Source organism: Salmo salar, chromosome ssa09, assembly GCF_905237065.1.
Source record: "Salmo salar chromosome ssa09, Ssal_v3.1, whole genome shotgun sequence".
Lineage (NCBI taxonomy): Eukaryota > Metazoa > Chordata > Actinopteri > Salmoniformes > Salmonidae > Salmo > Salmo salar.
In genome coordinates this window covers 29,344,990-29,363,509 of record NC_059450.1, presented here as the reverse complement: position 1 = coordinate 29,363,509, position 18,520 = coordinate 29,344,990, and the positions used below count along the sequence as shown (strand labels likewise).

At 44.4% G+C, this 18,520-nt stretch overlaps 1 protein-coding gene across 1 annotated transcript in view; it reads left to right on the top strand.

Annotated features, from left to right (window-relative positions):
• The window catches only part of LOC106611167 (cysteine-rich motor neuron 1 protein), a 185,025-nt gene that overhangs the window by 1,888 nt on the left and 164,617 nt on the right, over positions 1-18,520 (top strand). The window contains exon 2 of the mRNA XM_014211086.2: positions 18,021-18,194. Coding sequence (XP_014066561.1) covers positions 18,021-18,194 — 174 coding nt within the window. The remainder of the gene's footprint in view (positions 1-18,020; positions 18,195-18,520) is intronic.

Here is an 18,520-nt window from a genome sequence, read left to right as displayed (position 1 = left end):
TACAACCGACAAATTCAATGTGATTTCGTTGAAACAACATGGAAAACTGATTGGATTTGCAAAAAGTCATCAACATAAGGAAATGTTGTCTTTTTTCATCCAACTTTTAACCTAAATCCAATGTCAGGGTGACATTTTCGCGGGGATTTCACGTTGAATTCACGTTAGTTCACAACTCAACCAAATGTAGCACTCCCTTCCAACTATAGAATCCGAGTGGAGATTTTAAAGTGCAAATTAAATTGTATTTGTCACATGCGCTGAATACAACAGGTGTAGTAGACCTTACAGTGAAATGCGTACTTACAAGCCATTAACCAACAATGCTTTAAGAAGTTAAGAATGAAAAAGCAGTAAAATAACAAGTGAGGCTATATACAGGGGGTACCTGTTCAGAGTACAGAGTCAATGTGTGGGGGCACCGGTTGGTCTACCTACATGTAATATGTACATGTAGCTAGAGTTAAAGTGACTATGTATAGATTATAAACAGAGAATGTGATGCATGTGATATCTGTTTTGTCTTACTCTGAATACTTAAATAAATTCAAGCAGACTGAATGTAACCAAATCAATCAAATGGGATTCATAATATCCTACAGCTCAAAGATATGAAAGCTTTTTCCAATACATGACAATATATGTGTGGCGAGAGACAACCTCTGACAGGACTACCTGGGCTGATGACTCCTTGCTGTCCCCAGTCCACCTGGTCATGCTGCTGTTCCAGTTTCAACTGTTCTGCCTGCGGCTATTGAACCCTGACCTGTCCACTGGACGTGCTACCTTGTCCCGGACCTGCTGTTTTGGACTCGCTCTCTACCGCACCTGCAGTCTCTAACTCTGAATGATCGTCTATGAAAAGCCAACTGACATTTACTCCTGAGGTGCTGACCTGTTGCACCCTCTGCAACCACTGTGATTATTATTATATGACCCTGCTGGTCATCAATGAACATTTGAATATCTTGGCCATGTTCTGTTATAATCTCCACCCGGCACTGCCAGAAGAGGACTGGCCACCCCTCAGAGTCTGGTTCCTCTCTAGGTTTCTTCCTAGGTTCTGGCCTTTCTAGGGAGTTTTTCCTAGCCACCGTGCTTCTACATCTGCATTGCTTGCTGTTTGGGGTTTTACCTGGGTTTCTGTACAGAACTTTGTGACATTGGCTGATGTAAAAACGGGCATTATAAATACATTTGATTGATTATGTAGTCCTATATGCATTCTTACTGTAGCCACAGACAGACAGAGTCTTGGAGGACGCCACAGAGGGAGAAACGAGGAGTCATGTTTCAACAGGGGCAGCCATTAACAAAAACATGTTGATGAGTATCTCAAATGTTTGGCCAGTAAGTAGCCTATGTCGTCTCTCAGGCAGGTGATGTCTATTGTAAGGCATGTGGATAAAACAGCAGCTAAAGTTTGTCTCTGCAATAGTCCCCTGGAGAGTTGAACCAGAGCAAAGTATGGTACACCAGTTATTGAAAGTACAGAGTATGACCTTCACCCCATAGCACACCCCCCATCTCCAACCTTAAATGTTCCCCATTCCCCACAGGGCCTTTCCCCAACACATTAGAGCTATAGTCGCCACCACCTCTCACCTCCAACCACTAATGTTCTCTAGCTTTCCCTCAGAGGCCCTAAATTCACCCAGCACATCAGAGCCCCAGTATTCACCACCACTTACATACCTGCTGCTGTTCATAGTGTCACAGAGGCAGAGCACACAATGTGTCATGCCTCATGACAGCTAATGTCAGCTTACTCATTACGAATGATAATGAGTGTCACAACGACGCAGGCGGTGCACAGACCTTTGTTGGTGTAACACAGGGGGCTCGACCCCGCCAGTCCTGCGAGTTACCTCAGTCTGATATTGTTATCAGCGGAGAGCGTCTCTCTTTACGCGAAGGGTCAGATTAAATAAATGCATTTTAGCCCCTGAATTTATACCCACGCAGTCCCAAGCCAGGTAGGTGTTGAAAGGATTCCGATCACATTTCCAAAACCAACAGATTATGTCAGGCAAAGCCAGTGACACTCACCGATCACTCTCAGTTTGGACAATCACACTGGGTAAGGGTATAAGTGGTTTACCCCGAGCTCACATCCAACAGATCCCCAGAACAGTACCTGGCTAACAGCTCACTTCTAACAGATCCCCAGAACAGTACCTGGCTAACAGCTCACCTCTAACAGATCCCCAGAACAGTACCTGGCTAACAGCTTACCTCTAACAGATCCCCAGAACAGTGCCTGGCTAACAGTTCACCTCTAACAGATCCCCAGAATACTGCCCGGCTAACAGCTCACCTCTAATAGATCCCCAGAACAGTACCTGGCTAACAGCTCACCTCCAACAGATCTTCAGAACAGTACCTGGCTAACAGCTCACCTCTAACAGATCTTCAGAACAGTACCTGGCTAACAGCTCACCTCTAACAGATCCCCAGAACACTGCCCGGCTAACAGCTCACCTCTAACAGATCTTCAGGACAGTACCTGCCTAACAGCTCACCTCTAACAGATCTTCAGGACAGTACCTGGCTAACAGCTCACCTCTAACAGATCTTCAGGACAGTACCTGGCTAACAGCTCACCTCTAACAGATCTTCAGGACAGTACCTGGCTAACAGCTCACCTCTAACAGATCTTCAGGACAGTACCTGGCTAACAGCTCACCTCTAACAGATCCCCAGAACAGTACCTGGCTAACAGCTCACCTCTAACAGATCTTCAGGACAGTACCTGGCTAACAGCTCACCTCTAACAGATCTTCAGGACAGTACCTGGCTAACAGCTCACCTCTAACAGATCTTCAGGACAGTACCTGGCTAACAGCTCACCTCTAACAGATCCCCAGAACAGTACCTGGCTAACAGCTCACCTCTAACAGATCCCCAGAACAGTACCTGGCTAACAGCTCACCTCCAACAGATCCCCAGAACACTGCCCGGCTAACAGCTCACCTCTAACAGATCCCCAGAACAGTACCTGGCTAACAGCTCACCTCTAACAGATCCCCAGAACAGTACCTGGCTAACAGCTCACCTCTAACAGATCCCCAGAACACTGCCTGGCTAGCAGCTCACCTCTAACAGTTCCCCAGAACACTGCCTGGCTAACAGCTCACCTCTAACAGATCCCCAGAACACTGCCTGGCTAACAGCTCACCTCTAACAGATCCCCAGAACACTGCCTGGCTAACAGCTCACCTCCAACAGATCCCCAGAACAGTACCTGGCTAACAGCTCACCTCTAACAGATCCCCAGAACACTGCCTGGCTAACAGCTCACCTCTAACAGATCCCCAGAACAGTACCTGGCTAACAACTCACCTCTAACAGATCCCCAGAATACTGCCTGGCTAACAGCTCCCCTCCAACAGATCCCCAGAACACTGCCTGGCTAACAGTTCACCTCTAACAGATCCCCAGAATACTGCCTGGCTAACAGCTCCCCTCCAACAGATCCCCAGAACAGTACCTGGCTAACAGCTCACCTCTAACAGATCCCCAGAACAGTACCTGGCTAACAGCTCACCTCCAACAGATCCCCAGAACACTGCCCGGCTAACAGCTCACCTCTAACAGATCCCCAGAACAGTACCTGGCTAACAGCTCACCTCCAACAGATCCCCAGAATACTGCTTGGCTAACAGCTCACCTCTAACAGATCCCCAGAATACTGCCTGGCTAACAGCTCCCCTCCAACAGATCCCCAGAACACTGCCAGGCTAACAGTTCACCTCTAACAGATCCCCAGAATACTGCCTGGCTAACAGCTCCCCTCCAACAGATCCCCAGAACACTGCCTGGCTAACATTTCACCTCTAACAGATCCCCAGAACACTGCCTGGCTAACAGCTCACCTCTTACAGATCCCCAGAACAGTACCTGGCTAACAGCTCACCTCCAACAGATCCCCAGAATACTGCCCGGCTAACAGTTCACCTCTAACAGATCCCCAGAACAGTACCTGGCTAGCGGGAGAACATGTAACAAAGAGCACCATCAGACAGGAGTCTCTCTGGAGGCTCTGGGTGTTCAGGGTCGTCCCACTTGGGATGATGGCCCTGCTGTGGATGTTATGTATTTTTTCTGTCCCAGTTCCCCAGTTAGTGCTGTCGGATGGTCAGGGTCTCAGGGGATATTAGGTACTCTCTGCCACAGAAGTTACATTACCGCCCAGGCAGCTGGGCAGGCAGGCTTACAGGCAGCTCCAGCTTCAGGCCATTTCACTGCCTCCAGGTTCTCAGCACAACAGCACTGCAATGTCCTTTACAACATACTGACTGTCTGACACCCTATCTGTCTTTTCTATTTCTACATCATTTTGACATTGTATAGTTTGACAGCCATTTGAGTGAAAAACAACTGCAATGATTATTGTTATCCGACTCTGAAAAGGAGCACAGCACCACCACAAAAGTGATTGTAGTCAGTCATTGACATGGTTTTTGAAGTATGTGGAATAATAATCTCTCATGAATATGTATGCATGTCTCACTGAATTATACATCTTTCACAGTATGTTTAGAGGAACAAGAGGAGGAAGGAAGGAGTGTTTCCTGTTCACGCGGGCCTATTGAAGAGGAAATTGTGATAAGGAATAGGTTCTACCCTGTCCTTGATGTTAACCATATTGGAAGTCATTGATTACGTGCACCAGTTGTTTAGCGTCTGAAAGGTCTGTCTCATAGGAATAGCTCCCAGGTCTACCGGGAGGGAAATATGCAAAGACCAGGCAACAAATCTTGCAATAATAAAAAAAGATATACCATTTAGCAGATGCTTTTATCCAAAGAAACGTACAAAACAATAAGTACATAACATTTTTGATTATGTGGCACCATTGGGAATCAAACCCACAACCCTGGTGTTACTACACCACCTCCCCCTAGCCTCAATGGGGCTTACACAATAGGGTCTTCTTGAGGTATCTGTCACTCAACGCAGAGCCTTCAAGTGAGCCCAAATGGCAAAGCTATAACTGTGAATGATTTTGAAGTGACACTGTTCTAAATAGGTGTGCCATGTATCCCAAGCATGGAGTTCCTTGCACACCACGGTGTCACAAAACACCATTGTCACATTGTTTGAATGGCTCTTGGGGGTTGCCCTATTAATGTTCATGCCCTCTCAATGAGTAATAGGCAAAATAAACCAGATGACAATTGTACAATTACGGAAATGGTTAAGTAATGATCATAACCAATGAGTCTATGAGAAAATGACTGGTTTGTTTCCAGCGTGGATTATCATTGTGGTTATGAACTCATCTGAAGATAATTAATCAACCATTGGACTGTGGTCAGTACAAGATTCATTGCATCAGTGCTTTTCAAATGTAAATTAAAGTCCCTCCATTGAGGCCCAGTAGCAGTGTTGATCAAATGTTGATTGTAAAATTAAATGTCATCGAGTTAAGACCAGGGCTGTGCCAATAAGCTAGAAAAACATGCACTCACTGCGTGCCGTGCAATATGGCTGGCTCACTTGTTTTTCAAATGGTAATGTGGCCAAATGAAATTGGTTTCTTTCTATACTGAACAAAAATATAAACGCAATATGTAAAGTGTTGGTCCCATTTTTCATGAGCTGAAATAAAAAGATCCCAGAAATGTTCCATGCTTACAAAAAGTATATTTCTCTGAAATTCTGTGTACAAATTTGTTTACATCCCTGTTAGTGAGCATTTCTCCTTTGGTAGATTAGCTCCATTGGTAGATTATGGTGCTTGCAATGCCAGGATAGTGGGTTCAATCCCGGGGCTACCCATACTTAAACAATGTATGTACGCATAAATGCTATATATTATCGGTTTCACCCCGTGGAAATGAAGGTCTGAATGGATTGGAGCCATGATGGAGGACTCCATCAAGCTGGGTGACACCATGGTGGTGTCCCAAATGGCACCCTATTCCCTATATAGTGCACTACTTTTGTCCAGAGCAAGATGGGAATAGGGTACCATTTGGGACACAGCCCGTGGTCTATATATTTCTGTCTGTAATAAAAAAGAAAATCATTCTGATTGGCTGTGCCTGGCACCCCAGAGGGTGGACCTGGCTCCAAACTGGATGGGCCTATGCCCTCCCAGGCCCACCCATGGTTGCGTCCCTGCCCTGTCCTGTGAAATCCATAGATTAGGGCCTAATTTATTTATTTAAATTGACTGATTTCTATGAACTATAACTCAGTAAAATCTTTGAAATTGTTGCATGTTGCATTTATATTTTTGTTCAGTATACATAGAAATGGTTAAAACGTTGAGAGGAACTAGGACACGTATTTCTCTTGTTTTAACAGTTTTCTCTTGGAATGTGTGCATTTGGCTCACAGAAGCGTATCTGAAAGTTAGCGAAGCTGGCTGCTTGTCAGACTGGCAAGCCTGATGCCAAATAATTTAGTCCTTTAAAGACAACATTAAATAATTCTGAGTGACAAAAAAACAGGAATCCAATGTAACAGAGATTCTAACATGAGGATAGAATGTTATGGTTTTTTTGTGTTCTGTTGCTGTTTAGCATTCCTCTCTAGCTTCTCTATACAAGCTACATGCATGCTATGGCATGAGGGCTGGGGAGGAATAATAATAATATATTTGCTTAGCTCACCCCCTTGTCTAAGGCGACATGCATAGTTTACATTTTTACTCTGTGATGTTAGCCATTTCTGCAGCTGGGTATTTACAAAATGAAATGAGCTCTACAAAAATCCATTCCCAAGAGCTTCCTGTTAGACAGATGGCCACCTGGGACTTACAGACAGGGTTTTAAGGTGCAGTTCTCTAAATGGGGTTTAAAGATACAGTTCTCTAAACCAGGTTGAAAGGTTCATTTCTCCTGAACAAGATTTAAAGGTGCAGTTCTCTAAACAGGGTTTAAAGGTGCAGTTCTCCTAAACAAGCTTTAAAGGTGAAGTTCTCTAAACAAGATTTAAAGGTGAAGTTCTCTAAACAAGATTTACGCTGCTGCTACTCTCTGTTTATCATATATGCATAGTCACTTTAACTATACATTCATGTACATACTACCTCAATTGGTCCGACCAACCAGTGCTCCCGCACATTGGCTAACCGGGCTATCTGCATTGTGTCCCACCACCCGCCAACCCCTCTTTTACGCTACAGCTACTCTCTGTCCATGATATATGCATAGTCACTTTAACCATATCTACATGTACATACTACCTCAATCAGCCTGACTAACCGGTGTCTGTATGTAGCCTCGCTACTTTTATAGCCTCACTACTGTATATAGCCGTCTTTTTACTGTTGTTTTATTTCTTTACTTACCTATTGTTCACCTAACACCTTTTTTGCACTATTGGGTAGAGCCTGTAAGTAAGCATTTCACTGTAAGGTGTTGTATTCGGCGCATGTGACAAATATACTTTGATTTGAAGATTTAAAGGTGAAGTTCTCAAAACAAGATTTAAAAGTGAAGTTCTCAAAACAAGATTTAAAGGTGAAGTTCTCTAAACAAGATTATTTAAAGGTGCAGTTCTCTAAACAGGGTTTAAACATGCAGATCACCTAAACGGTACACCATATAGTGCTGCCATCATCTATTAAAAAAAGGCAACAATAGTCATGCCTATTATAGGTATTGGTTGAAGCTCAGTGTTAAATAAAATCTCCTTATCATCATATATAAGCCAATATGACACCAATCTTGATGAAATTTCGCAAATCAACTTCATTGGAAGTACACAACACACTCCCCGTCTCTCTTCATGAGCTGTCCGTCCATTACCGAGAACCACGTACCAGATTTTTTAACAGGGACATTAGCAATTGAGTTTTAATTTCTTCAGGATTGGTGGGTCCCCTGCGATTAGCATGAGGTTGTAAGTAACAATAAAATTTCCCAGCACATAGACATATCTGATATTGATATTAATCTAACTGCACTGTCCAATTTACAGTAGCTATTACAGTGAAAGAATACCATGCTATTGTTTGAGGAAAGTGCACAGTTTTGAACATGAAAAGTTATTCATAAACTAATTAGGCACATTTGGGAAGTCTTGATACAACATTTTGAACAGAAATGCAATGGTTCATTTTATTACATTTACATTTAAGTCATTTAGCAGACGCTCTTATCCAGAGCGACTTACAAAATGGTGCATTCACCTTATGATATCCAGTGGAACAACCACTTCACAATAGTGCATCTAAATCTTTTAAGGGGGGGGGGGTTAGAAGGATTACTTTATCCTATCCTAGGTATTCCTTAAAGAGGTGGGGTTTCAGGTGTCTCCGGAAGGTGGTGATTGACTCCGCTGTCCTGGCGTCGTGAGGGAGCTTGTTCCACCATTGGGGTGCCAGAGCAGCGAACAGTTTTGACTGGGCTGAGCGGGAACTGTGCTTCCTCAGAGGTAGGGGGGCCAGCAGGCCAGTGGTGGATGAACGCAGTGCCCTTGTTTGGGTGTAGGGCCTGATCAGAGCCTGAAGGTATGGAGGTGCCGTTCCCTTCACAGCTCCGTAGGCAATCACCATGGTCTTGTAGCGGATGCGAGCTTCAACTGGAAGCCAGTGGAGAGAGCGGAGGAGCGGGGTGACGTGAGAGAACTTGGGAAGGTTGAACACCAGACGGGCTGCGGCGTTCTGGATGAGTTGTAGGGGTTTAATGGCACAGGCAGGGAGCCCAACCAACAGCGAGTTGCAGTAATCCAGACGGGAGATGACAAGTGCCTGGATTAGGACCTGCGCCGCTTCCTGTGTGAGGCAGGGTCGTACTCTGCGAATGTTGTAGAGCATGAACCTACAAGATCGGGTCACCGCCTTGATGTTAGTGGAGAACGACAGGGTGTTGTCCAGGATCACGCCAAGGTTCTTAGCACTCTGGGAGGAGGACACAAGGGAGTTGTCAACCGTGATGGCGAGATCATGGAACGGGCAGTCCTTCCCCGGGAGGAAGAGCAGCTCCGTCTTGCCGAGGTTCAGCTTGAGCTGGTGATCCGTCATCCACTGATATGTCTGACAGACATGCAGAGATGCGATTCGCCGCCTGGTTATCAGAAGGGGGAAAGGAGAAGATTAATTGTGTGTCGTCTGCATAGCAATGATAGGAGAGACCATGTGAGGATATGACAGAGCCAAGTGACTTGGTGTATAGCGAGAATAGGAGAGGGCCTAGAACAGAGCCCTGGGGGACACCAGTGGTGAGAGCGCATGGTGCGGAGACAGATTCTCGCCACGCCACCTGGTAGGAGCGACCTGTCAGGTAGGACGCAATCCAAGCGTGGGCCGCGCCGGCGATGCCCAACTCGGAGAGGGTGGAGAGGAGGATCTGATGGTTCACAGTATCAAAGGCAGCAGATAGGTCTAGAAGGATGAGAGCAGAGGAGAGAGAGTTAGCTTTAGCAGTGCGGAGAGCCTCCGTGACACAGAGAAGAGCAGTCTCAGTTGAATGCCCAGTCTTGAAACCTGACTGATTAGGATCAAGAAGGTCATTCTGAGAGAGATAGCAGGAGAGCTGGCCAAGGACGGCACGTTCAAGAGTTTTGGAGAGAAAAGAAAGAAGGGATACTGGTCTGTAGTTGTTGACATCGGAGGGATCGAGTGTAGGTTTTTTTCAGAAGGGGTGCAACTCTCGCTCTCTTGAAGACGGAAGGGACGTAGCCAGCGGTCAAGGATGAGTTGATGAGCGAGGTGAGGAAGGGGAGAAGGTCTCCGGAAATGGTCTGGAGAAGAGAGGAGGGGATAGGGTCAAGTGGGCAGGTTGTTGGGCGGCCGGCCGTCACAAGACGCGAGATTTCATCTGGAGAGAGAGGGGAGAAAGAGGTCAAAGCACAGGGTAGGGCAGTGTGAGCAGGACCAGCGGTGTCGTTTGACTTAGCAAACGAGGATCGGATATCGTCAACCTTCTTTTCAAAATGGTTGACGAAGTCATCCGCGAGAGGGAGGAGGGGGGGAGGGGGAGGAGGATTCAGGAGGGAGGAGAAGGTAGCAAAGAGCTTCCTAGGGTTAGAGGCAGATGCTTGGAATTTAGAGTGGTAGAAAGTGGCTTTAGCAGCAGAGACAGAAGAGGAGAATGTAGAGAGGAGTGAGTGAAAGGATGCCAGGTCCGCAGGGGAGGCGAGTTTTCCTCCATTTCCGCTCGGCTGCCCGGAGCCTTGTTCTGTGAGCTCGTAGTGAGTCGTCGAGCCACGGAGCAAGAGGGGAGGACCGAGCCGGCCTGGAGGATAGGGGACAGAGAAAATCAAAGGATGCAGAAAGGGAGGAGAGGAGGGTTGAGGAGGCAGTATCAGGAGATAGGTTGGAGAAGGTTTGAGCAGAGGGAAGAGATGATAGGATGGAAGAGGAGAGAGTAGCGGGAGAGAGAGAGCGAAGGTTGGGACGGCGCAATACCATCCGAGTAGGGGCAGAGTGAGAAGTGTTGGATGAGAGCAAGAGGGAAAAGGATACAAGGTAGTGGTCGGAGATTTGGAGGGGAGTTGCAATGAGATTAGTGGAAGAACAGCATCTAGTAAAGATGAGGTCAAGCGTATTGCCTGCCTTGTGAGTAGGGGGGGAAGGTGAGAGGGTGAGGTCAAAAGAGGAGAGGAGTGGAAAGAAGGAGGCAGAGAGGAATGAGTCAAAGGTAGACGTGGGGAGGTTAAAGTCACCCAGAACTGTGAGAGGTGAGCCATCCTCAGGAAAGGAACTTATCAAGGCGTCAAGCTCATTGATGAACTCTCCAAGGGAACCTGGAGGGCGATAAATGATAAGGATGTTAAGCTTGAAAGGGCTGGTAACTGTGACAGCATGGAATTCAAATGAGGAGATAGACAGATGGGTCAGGGGAGAAAGAGAGAATGTCCACTTGGGAGAGATGAGGATTCCAGTGCCACCACCCCGCTGGCTCGATGCTCTAGGGGTATGCGAGAACACGTGGGCAGACAAAGAGAGAGCAGTAGGAGTAGCAGTGTTATCTGTGGTAATCCATGTTTCCGTCAGCGCCAGGAAGTCTAGGGACTGGAGGGTAGCATAGGCTGAGATGAACTCAGCCTTGTTGGCTGCAGACCGGCAGTTCCAGAGGCTGCCGGAGACCTGAACTCCACGTGGGTCGTGCGCGCTGGGACCACCAGGTTAGAGTGGCAGCGGCCACGCGGTGTGAAGCGTTTGTATGGCCTGTGCAGAGAGGAGAGAACAGGGATAGACAGACACATAGTTGACAAGCTACAGAAGTGTTGTTTCTTGTATTATTGTCTCCTGTGTCTTTAGAGAACTGTTTCACTTTGATATCCTTTTTCTTCTGTCCTGATTTTCTCTTTCTTTTCTTCTGTTAACTAGATATTCTTTGTTGTTCTTCGTTAGCTAGCTAGCTTCTTCCAAAAGAGTCCCTAGCAACTGCTTAGCAACTGGTAAACAATTCAGCTTGCTAACCTGTTAGGGCTAGGGGGCAGTATTGACACGGCTGGATAAAAAACATACCCGATTTAATCTGGTTACCACTCCTACCCAGTAACTAGAATATGCATATACTTATTACATATGGATAGAAAACAATTTTCTAAAACTGTTTGAATGGTGTCTGTGAGTATAACAGAACTCAAATGGCAGGTCAAAACCTGAGAGATTCCTTTACAGGAAGTGGCCTGTCTGACCATTTGTTGAACTTCTTTTCCATCTCTATCATTTACTAAGGATCTCTGCTCTAACGTGACACTTCCCACGTCGTCCATAGGCGCTCAGAGCCCGGGAAAAAACAGAATGTCGTCATTCCAGCCCCAGGCTGAAACACATTATCGCCTTTCTCAAGTGGCCGATCAAGGGACACTGGCTTATGCGCGTGACCCCGACCGCCCCCCGCCTTTGGGATTTTTTTCCTCTGTTTGCCGAAAAGGAGATTCCCTGTCGGAATATTATCGCTTTTCTCACGAGAAAAATGTCGTAAAAATTGATTTTAAACAGCGGTTGACATGCTTCGAAGTACGGTAATGGAATACTTAGAATTTTATTGTCACGAATTGCGCCATGCGCGTGACACTTCTTTACTATTTCGGATAGTGTCTGGAACGCATACGAACAAAACGCCGCTATTCGGATATAACGATGGATTATTTTGGACCAAACCAACATTTGTTATTGAAGTAGCAGTCCTGGGTGTGCATTCTGACGAAGACAACAAAAGGTAATGAAACTTTTATAATAGTAAATATGATTATGGTGAGTGCTAAACTTGCCGGGTGTCTAAATAGCGAGCCCGTGATGCCTGGGCTATGTACTTAGAATATTGCAAAATGTGCTTTCACCAAAAAGCTATTTTAAAATCGGACATATCGAGTGCATAGAGGAGGTCTGTATCTATAATTCTTAAAATAATTGTTATGCTTTTTGTGAACGTTTATCGTGAGTAATTTAGTAAAATGTTAGCGAATTCCCCGGAAGTTTGCGGGGGTATGCTAGTTCTGAACGTCACATGCTAATGTAAAAAGCTGGTTTTTGATATAAATATGAACTTGATTGAACAAAACATGCATGTATTGTATAACATAATGTCCTAGGGTTGTCATCTGATGAAGATCATCAAAGGTGAGTGCTGCATTTAGCTGTCTTCTGGGTTTTGGTGACATTATATGCTGGCTTGAAAAATGGGTGTCTGATTATTTCTGGCTTGGTACTCTGCTGACATAATCTAATGTTTTGCTTTCGTTGTAAAGCCTTTTTGAAATCGGACAGTGTGGTTAGATTAACGAGAGTCTTGTCTTTAAATGTCTGTAAAATAGTCATATGTTTGAGAAATTGAAGTAATAGGATTTTTAAGGTTTTGAAAATCGCGCCACAGGATAGCAGTGGCTGTTACGTAGGTGGGACGAATTCGTCCCGCCTAGCCTAGAGAGGCTAAGATAACTACAATTTTATGAAAAATAGTTATTTTTCAAAAGCCTATCTTCTTTGTTTGTTGCTTGTTTTTTCTCCTATTCAGTCTTGCAGTTTTCTTTTGCTTTTTTCCGATGTACTTCACTCTAAAAACCATGTAAAACATCCGCACCGAGCTAAAGGCTGGACACTAATCCGGACGCTTATAAGAAATCCCGCTATGCCCTCAGACGAATCATCAAACAGGCAAAGCGTCAATACAGGACTAAGATTGAATCCTACTACACTGGCTCTGACACTGATCGGATGTGGCAGGGCTTGAAAACTGTTACGGACTACAAAGGGATATCCAGCACCGAGCTGCCCAGTGACGTGAGCCTACCAGACGAGCTAAATACCTTGTATGTTTACTTCGAGGCAAGCAACACTGAAGCATGCATGAGACCACCAGCTGTTCTGGACGACTGTGTGATTACGCTCTCCGTAGCCGATGTGAACAAGACCTTTAAACAGGTTAACATTCACAAAGCCGCAGAGCCAGACGGATTATCAGGGCATGTACTCACATTTTATTTATACATTTTTATATCACCTTTATTTAACCAGGTAGGCCAGTTGAGAACAAGTTCTCATTTACAACTTTGACCTGGCCAAGATAAAGCAAAGCAGTGCGACACAAACAACACAGTGTTGCCATGGGATTAACAAACGTACAGTCAATAACACAATAGAAAAATCTGTATACAGTGTGTGCAAATAAAGTAAGGAGGTAAGGCCAAAAATAGGCCAATAGTGGCAAAGTAATTACAATTTAGCAATTTACACTGGAGTGATATACAGTTGAAGTCGGAAGTTTACACACAGCTTAGCCAAATACATTTAAACTCAGTGTGGTTAGATTAACTCAATGTGGTTAGATTAACGAGAGTCTTGTCTTTAAAATGGTGTAAAATAGTCATATGTTTGAGAAATTGAAGTTATAGCATTTTTGAGGTATTTCTATTTCGTGCCACGTGATTCCACTGGCTGTTGACTAGGGTGGGACGCTTGCCCAGGGAAGTTAAATCTAGAATCAGCTTCCTATTTCGCAACAAAGCCCCCTTCACTCATGCTGCCAAACGTACCCTCGTAAAACTCACTATCCTACTGATCCTTGACTTCGGCGATGTCATTTACAAAATAGCCTCTTGCACTCTACTTAGCCAATTGGATGCAGTCTATCACAGTGCAATCCGTTTTGTCACCAAAGCCCCATATACTACCCACCACTGCGACCTGTATGCTCTCGTTGGCTGGTCCTCGCTACATATTCGTCGCCAAACCCACTGGCTCCAGGTCATCTATAAGTCTTTGCTAGGTAAAGCTCCGCCTTATCTCAGCTCACTGGTCACCATAGCAACACCCACCCATAGCACGCGCTCCAGCAGGTATATTTCACTGGTCATCCCCAAAGCCAACATCTCCTTTGGCCGCCTTTCCTTCCAGTTCTCTGCTGCCAGTGACTGGAACAAACTGCAAGAAATCACTGAAGTTGGAGACTTATATATCCCTTACTAACTTTAAGCGTCAGCTGTCAGAGCAGCTTACCGATCGCTGCAGCTGTACAAAGCCCATTTGTAAATAGCCCATCCAACCAACTACCTACCTCATCCCCACATTTGTTTTTGTTTTTCTGCTCTTTTGCACACCAGTATTTCTACTTGCACATCCTCATCTGCACATATATTACTCCAGTGTACATTTCTAAATTGTAATTACTTTGCCACTATTGGCCTATTTATTGCCTTACCTCCTTACTTCATTTTGCACACACTGTATACAGATTTTTCTATTGTGTTGTTGACTGTATGTTTTTTTATCCCACGTGTAACTCTGTGTTGTTGTTTTTGTCGCACTGCTTTTGCTTTATCTTGGCCAGGTTGCAGTTGTAAATGAGAACTTGTTCTCAACTGGCCTACCTGGTTGAATAAAGATGAAATAAATAAAATAAATTCAATCCTGATGGTCTTGTAAGTATGAAAGCAAAGCTGGCTTTCATTTAATGAATAAAAGAAGTAGCATAATGGGATAATGTCTTATTGTGGTGTGTGAAGAATCCAATACTTTATCTTGTATGATGTACAACTCACATTCATGCACCTCTAAGAGTATGAATTAAGTTGTTTGAGAAGGTTTGAATTATAAGCAACTGACCTACACATAGTTTGAAGTACATTACCAACATAGCTACTGTAGTAGGTCAAAGTTGTGTGCTGGAAAACCTTGGTAGAGCATGGATGGAATAGGCATTGTGGTGCTCATGAATTATCAGGCGTAATTGTCAAGCATCATTCGCACATGGCAAACACTCCCGTACCCAGATGCACCTGAAGCATGTACTTTAACCATGACTCTCCTCATTAGTGTTGTGCGCAGAACACAATGTCCCTTCTCATTTGCAGGTATGCACTGATAGTGGAACCAAACTTCTGCTGTCTGTTCTCAGAAACAGTTCTGTTCTGTCTGTTCTCAGTCTCAAATGTTCTCTTTTTCAACCACTTGTAATGAAATCCATCCATCTAAAAATCCATCTAAAACTAAACGACACAATCTGTAATTTCAACAGGCTGACTCTGCCACTTTGTTTGGTAAGCTGAGGAATGGGGCTATGGAAATAACCATCTCAAACTTAAAATCTCCTGTCAGAAGGAATGGTTGCCTGATGGCTATATAAAAATAACAGAATATAGATTATATCAGTAGAGAGGCGCACAGGGGTTGTGAACCAGCCAAGCTAAACCAATCCCAGATGCCTATTCTCTTACACCCTCCAGTCATTCGCTGGGTTGATTTATGAATGGATTTCAACTCAATAAAATATTGTTTCCACTCACTATAATGTGATTTGGGGGATTAAACTGTGAGATAACAGAAAGAAATGAAGACACATTTAATTGAGTGACGCCAGAGGCCATGACATGCTCACCAGCTCAAATAAAATCCAGAACACTCGGTGGTGAGACAACCCTTTAACACCTTTGCCCAAAGATGGATGTGACTGCTGTGACTGCCGCCAAGGGTGATTTTGTGCCCCAGTGTTTTTCTGACGCTCCCACAAATAGGGCCAGTGAAGGCTGGATGAAATTTGGTGTCTGTAGTGAGGGAAGACAAGCGGAAATGTTTACCTCTTCCTCCACTGCTTCTTCCTTGTCACGCTCCCCCTTTTTGTCCCTGAAGTCTCTCAAACAGACCGGGGATCAAATACTAATACGAAATAATTTCAAATACTTTATCTGGGCTTGATTGTGCTTGCCTGGCATAAAAGGAACCAATAGAATAGTTGCAAAAGAGCAAACCCCAATTATCTTGCACTCCAGGCAGACTAGAGCAAATGCTAAAAGTGTAGGAAAGACTTAAAATAGTATTTGAACCCAGGTATGCCATCAACTGGTAGTCTGTCCTCAGGGGAATCGTGGGCCTGGGAAAAGTGATAGAATTTCCAGGGCTGGATAGTGGATATAATTTAGGACCAGAAGAAAAGATGGAGGGGTTAGGGTTGGCTGGCAGAACTAAAGAAGAAATAAAGCCCTAGGTTAGGTTAGAATCCTGAGCTAGCGAAAAACACAGCCCCATGATAGGAAGAGCAGAGTATCTTCTGTAGCTACTGTAAATCCATTAAAAAAATCATATTTTCTTAAAGGCTAAAACCATTTTTATTTGTGCTTTTGTTGCATCATTTTGTCAGACGATGATAGTTCTTTCATTTTCCTCTCCTACGCGAAATTACTGTACATTAAAAAGCTTAAATGTTTGAAATATCTTTCTTGTCTTGAGTAATTAATAGGTACCTTCAGTACCAGCTAATACAAATACTGCCTGCTCCTTCATGCAGCCAGGCAGGGACCCCTGCTAAGATAACTATCAGCTGCCACCACAGTGTGCTGTCTGAGACTGGAACCAGGGAGCTATCCTCAGACAAAATCACAGGGACTTCAGATGCCATGGGGCCGCAACTTTATCACATTTCTTTTAGCATTGCTTTGGTGTTGGGTTTGTGGTTTCAATGAGGATTTCATCCAACTTTTAAAACAAGTTCTAATTTCAGATACAGAATGTGTTCAATGCTGCATAACTCAAAATGTCACATAAATCATACTTTGATGTCAGTGGGAGGTTTCTAAAAACGCTTGAGTTAGGCAATGCCCTTATCAATTATTAACGCATTTTGAAAGATAAATGATAATTTAACATCTTCCATTTTGATTTTGATACAGTAGTGGATAACATGATTTTGGAATGAGATGTTTAACAAGCAGGTGTCCACATACTTTTGGCTATGTATTGTTACTGTATTGTTAATGCTAGATGTTTATATAATGATGAGTCACGTGTACGTTATGTTCTCTGAACTTCAAGCGTATGCATTTCACACACAGTTATTGACAATAATATGCACATACTTTACTGTATCTGTCCATACGCACACACTCAAACATTTACCCACACACTTTCACTCAATGTCACTTCTATGCTCAGAGATAGAAGATGAAAACATCATACTCTATGCCAACACAAGCGCTAGAGTGGGCACACGTGCTCAAGTGGGCACACACACATACACATACACACATGCACATGCAGGCACACACCCACGCACACACACACAATGCCCTATTTGCACTGCATATCCAACTTCATAATGCTGCTGTCAGATAGCAGTGTGTTGGGGTCTAGGGGCTGAGACTGACTCTGTGGGGATAAAATCACTGACGATGAGGTGGGGAGCTAGATAGTGGAATGGGATGCTTCTTCCTACACCTGGATATACTGGATACGTCCCAAATGGTACCCTCTTCCCTATGTAGTGCACTACTTTTGACCAAGGCCCATATAGCTCTGGTCAAATGTATTGCACTATATAGGGATAGGGTGCCATTTGCAATGTTCCCACTGTAACATACTGATCAATATTTCAGCTGAGGAGTGGAAAATTACTGACCTTTAAAGTGTCTTATTTGCAATACATTCTTGGGGGATAGTGTGAGTACCGGTAATGCTTTCCAGTTAGGATTGTTGGAGGCGTTATGAAAACAAATCTGGAATTGAAACATTAATGAAATGTTATATTGTCAACTTGATAAAACAAAAGTGTTGATGCCCTTGATTTGATGTAATCTTACATTTACATTGTCCTCACTGTACCTTTCTTGGTCCCGATCAGATGAAAACTGGGACGACGACCAGCTGTTGGGATTTGAGCCGTGCAATGAGAACCTGATCACGGGCTGCAACATCATCGATGGGAGGTGTGAGTGTGACAGCATACGGACCTGCAACAACCCATTTGAGTTCCCCAGCCAGGACGCATGCCAGACCGCTCTGAAGAAGATTGAAGGTATGATGCATGTCAATTCATGTTTAACAATGAAATATTCATGTTTGTCCTCTTGGTCCTGTATGGCTCAGTTGATAGAAGAAGGATATTTAGAAGGAGGAACGTTATTCCCAGAATGGAACACATCTCGACAAAACACCTCTCTCTCTCTCTGGCCTGCATGATGCAGTTCCTAAGAGTGGGTAGAGTAGTGCATGCGTGGTCATGTTTCAGGTTTCAAGCCACAAGCACCCAAGGTGTTTTCATGCAGTAATGTATGCTATGTAGTCTACTGTTAGTTACCATCTGTATGGATGGTTTGTTAGATGCTATGACTTTAAATGGAT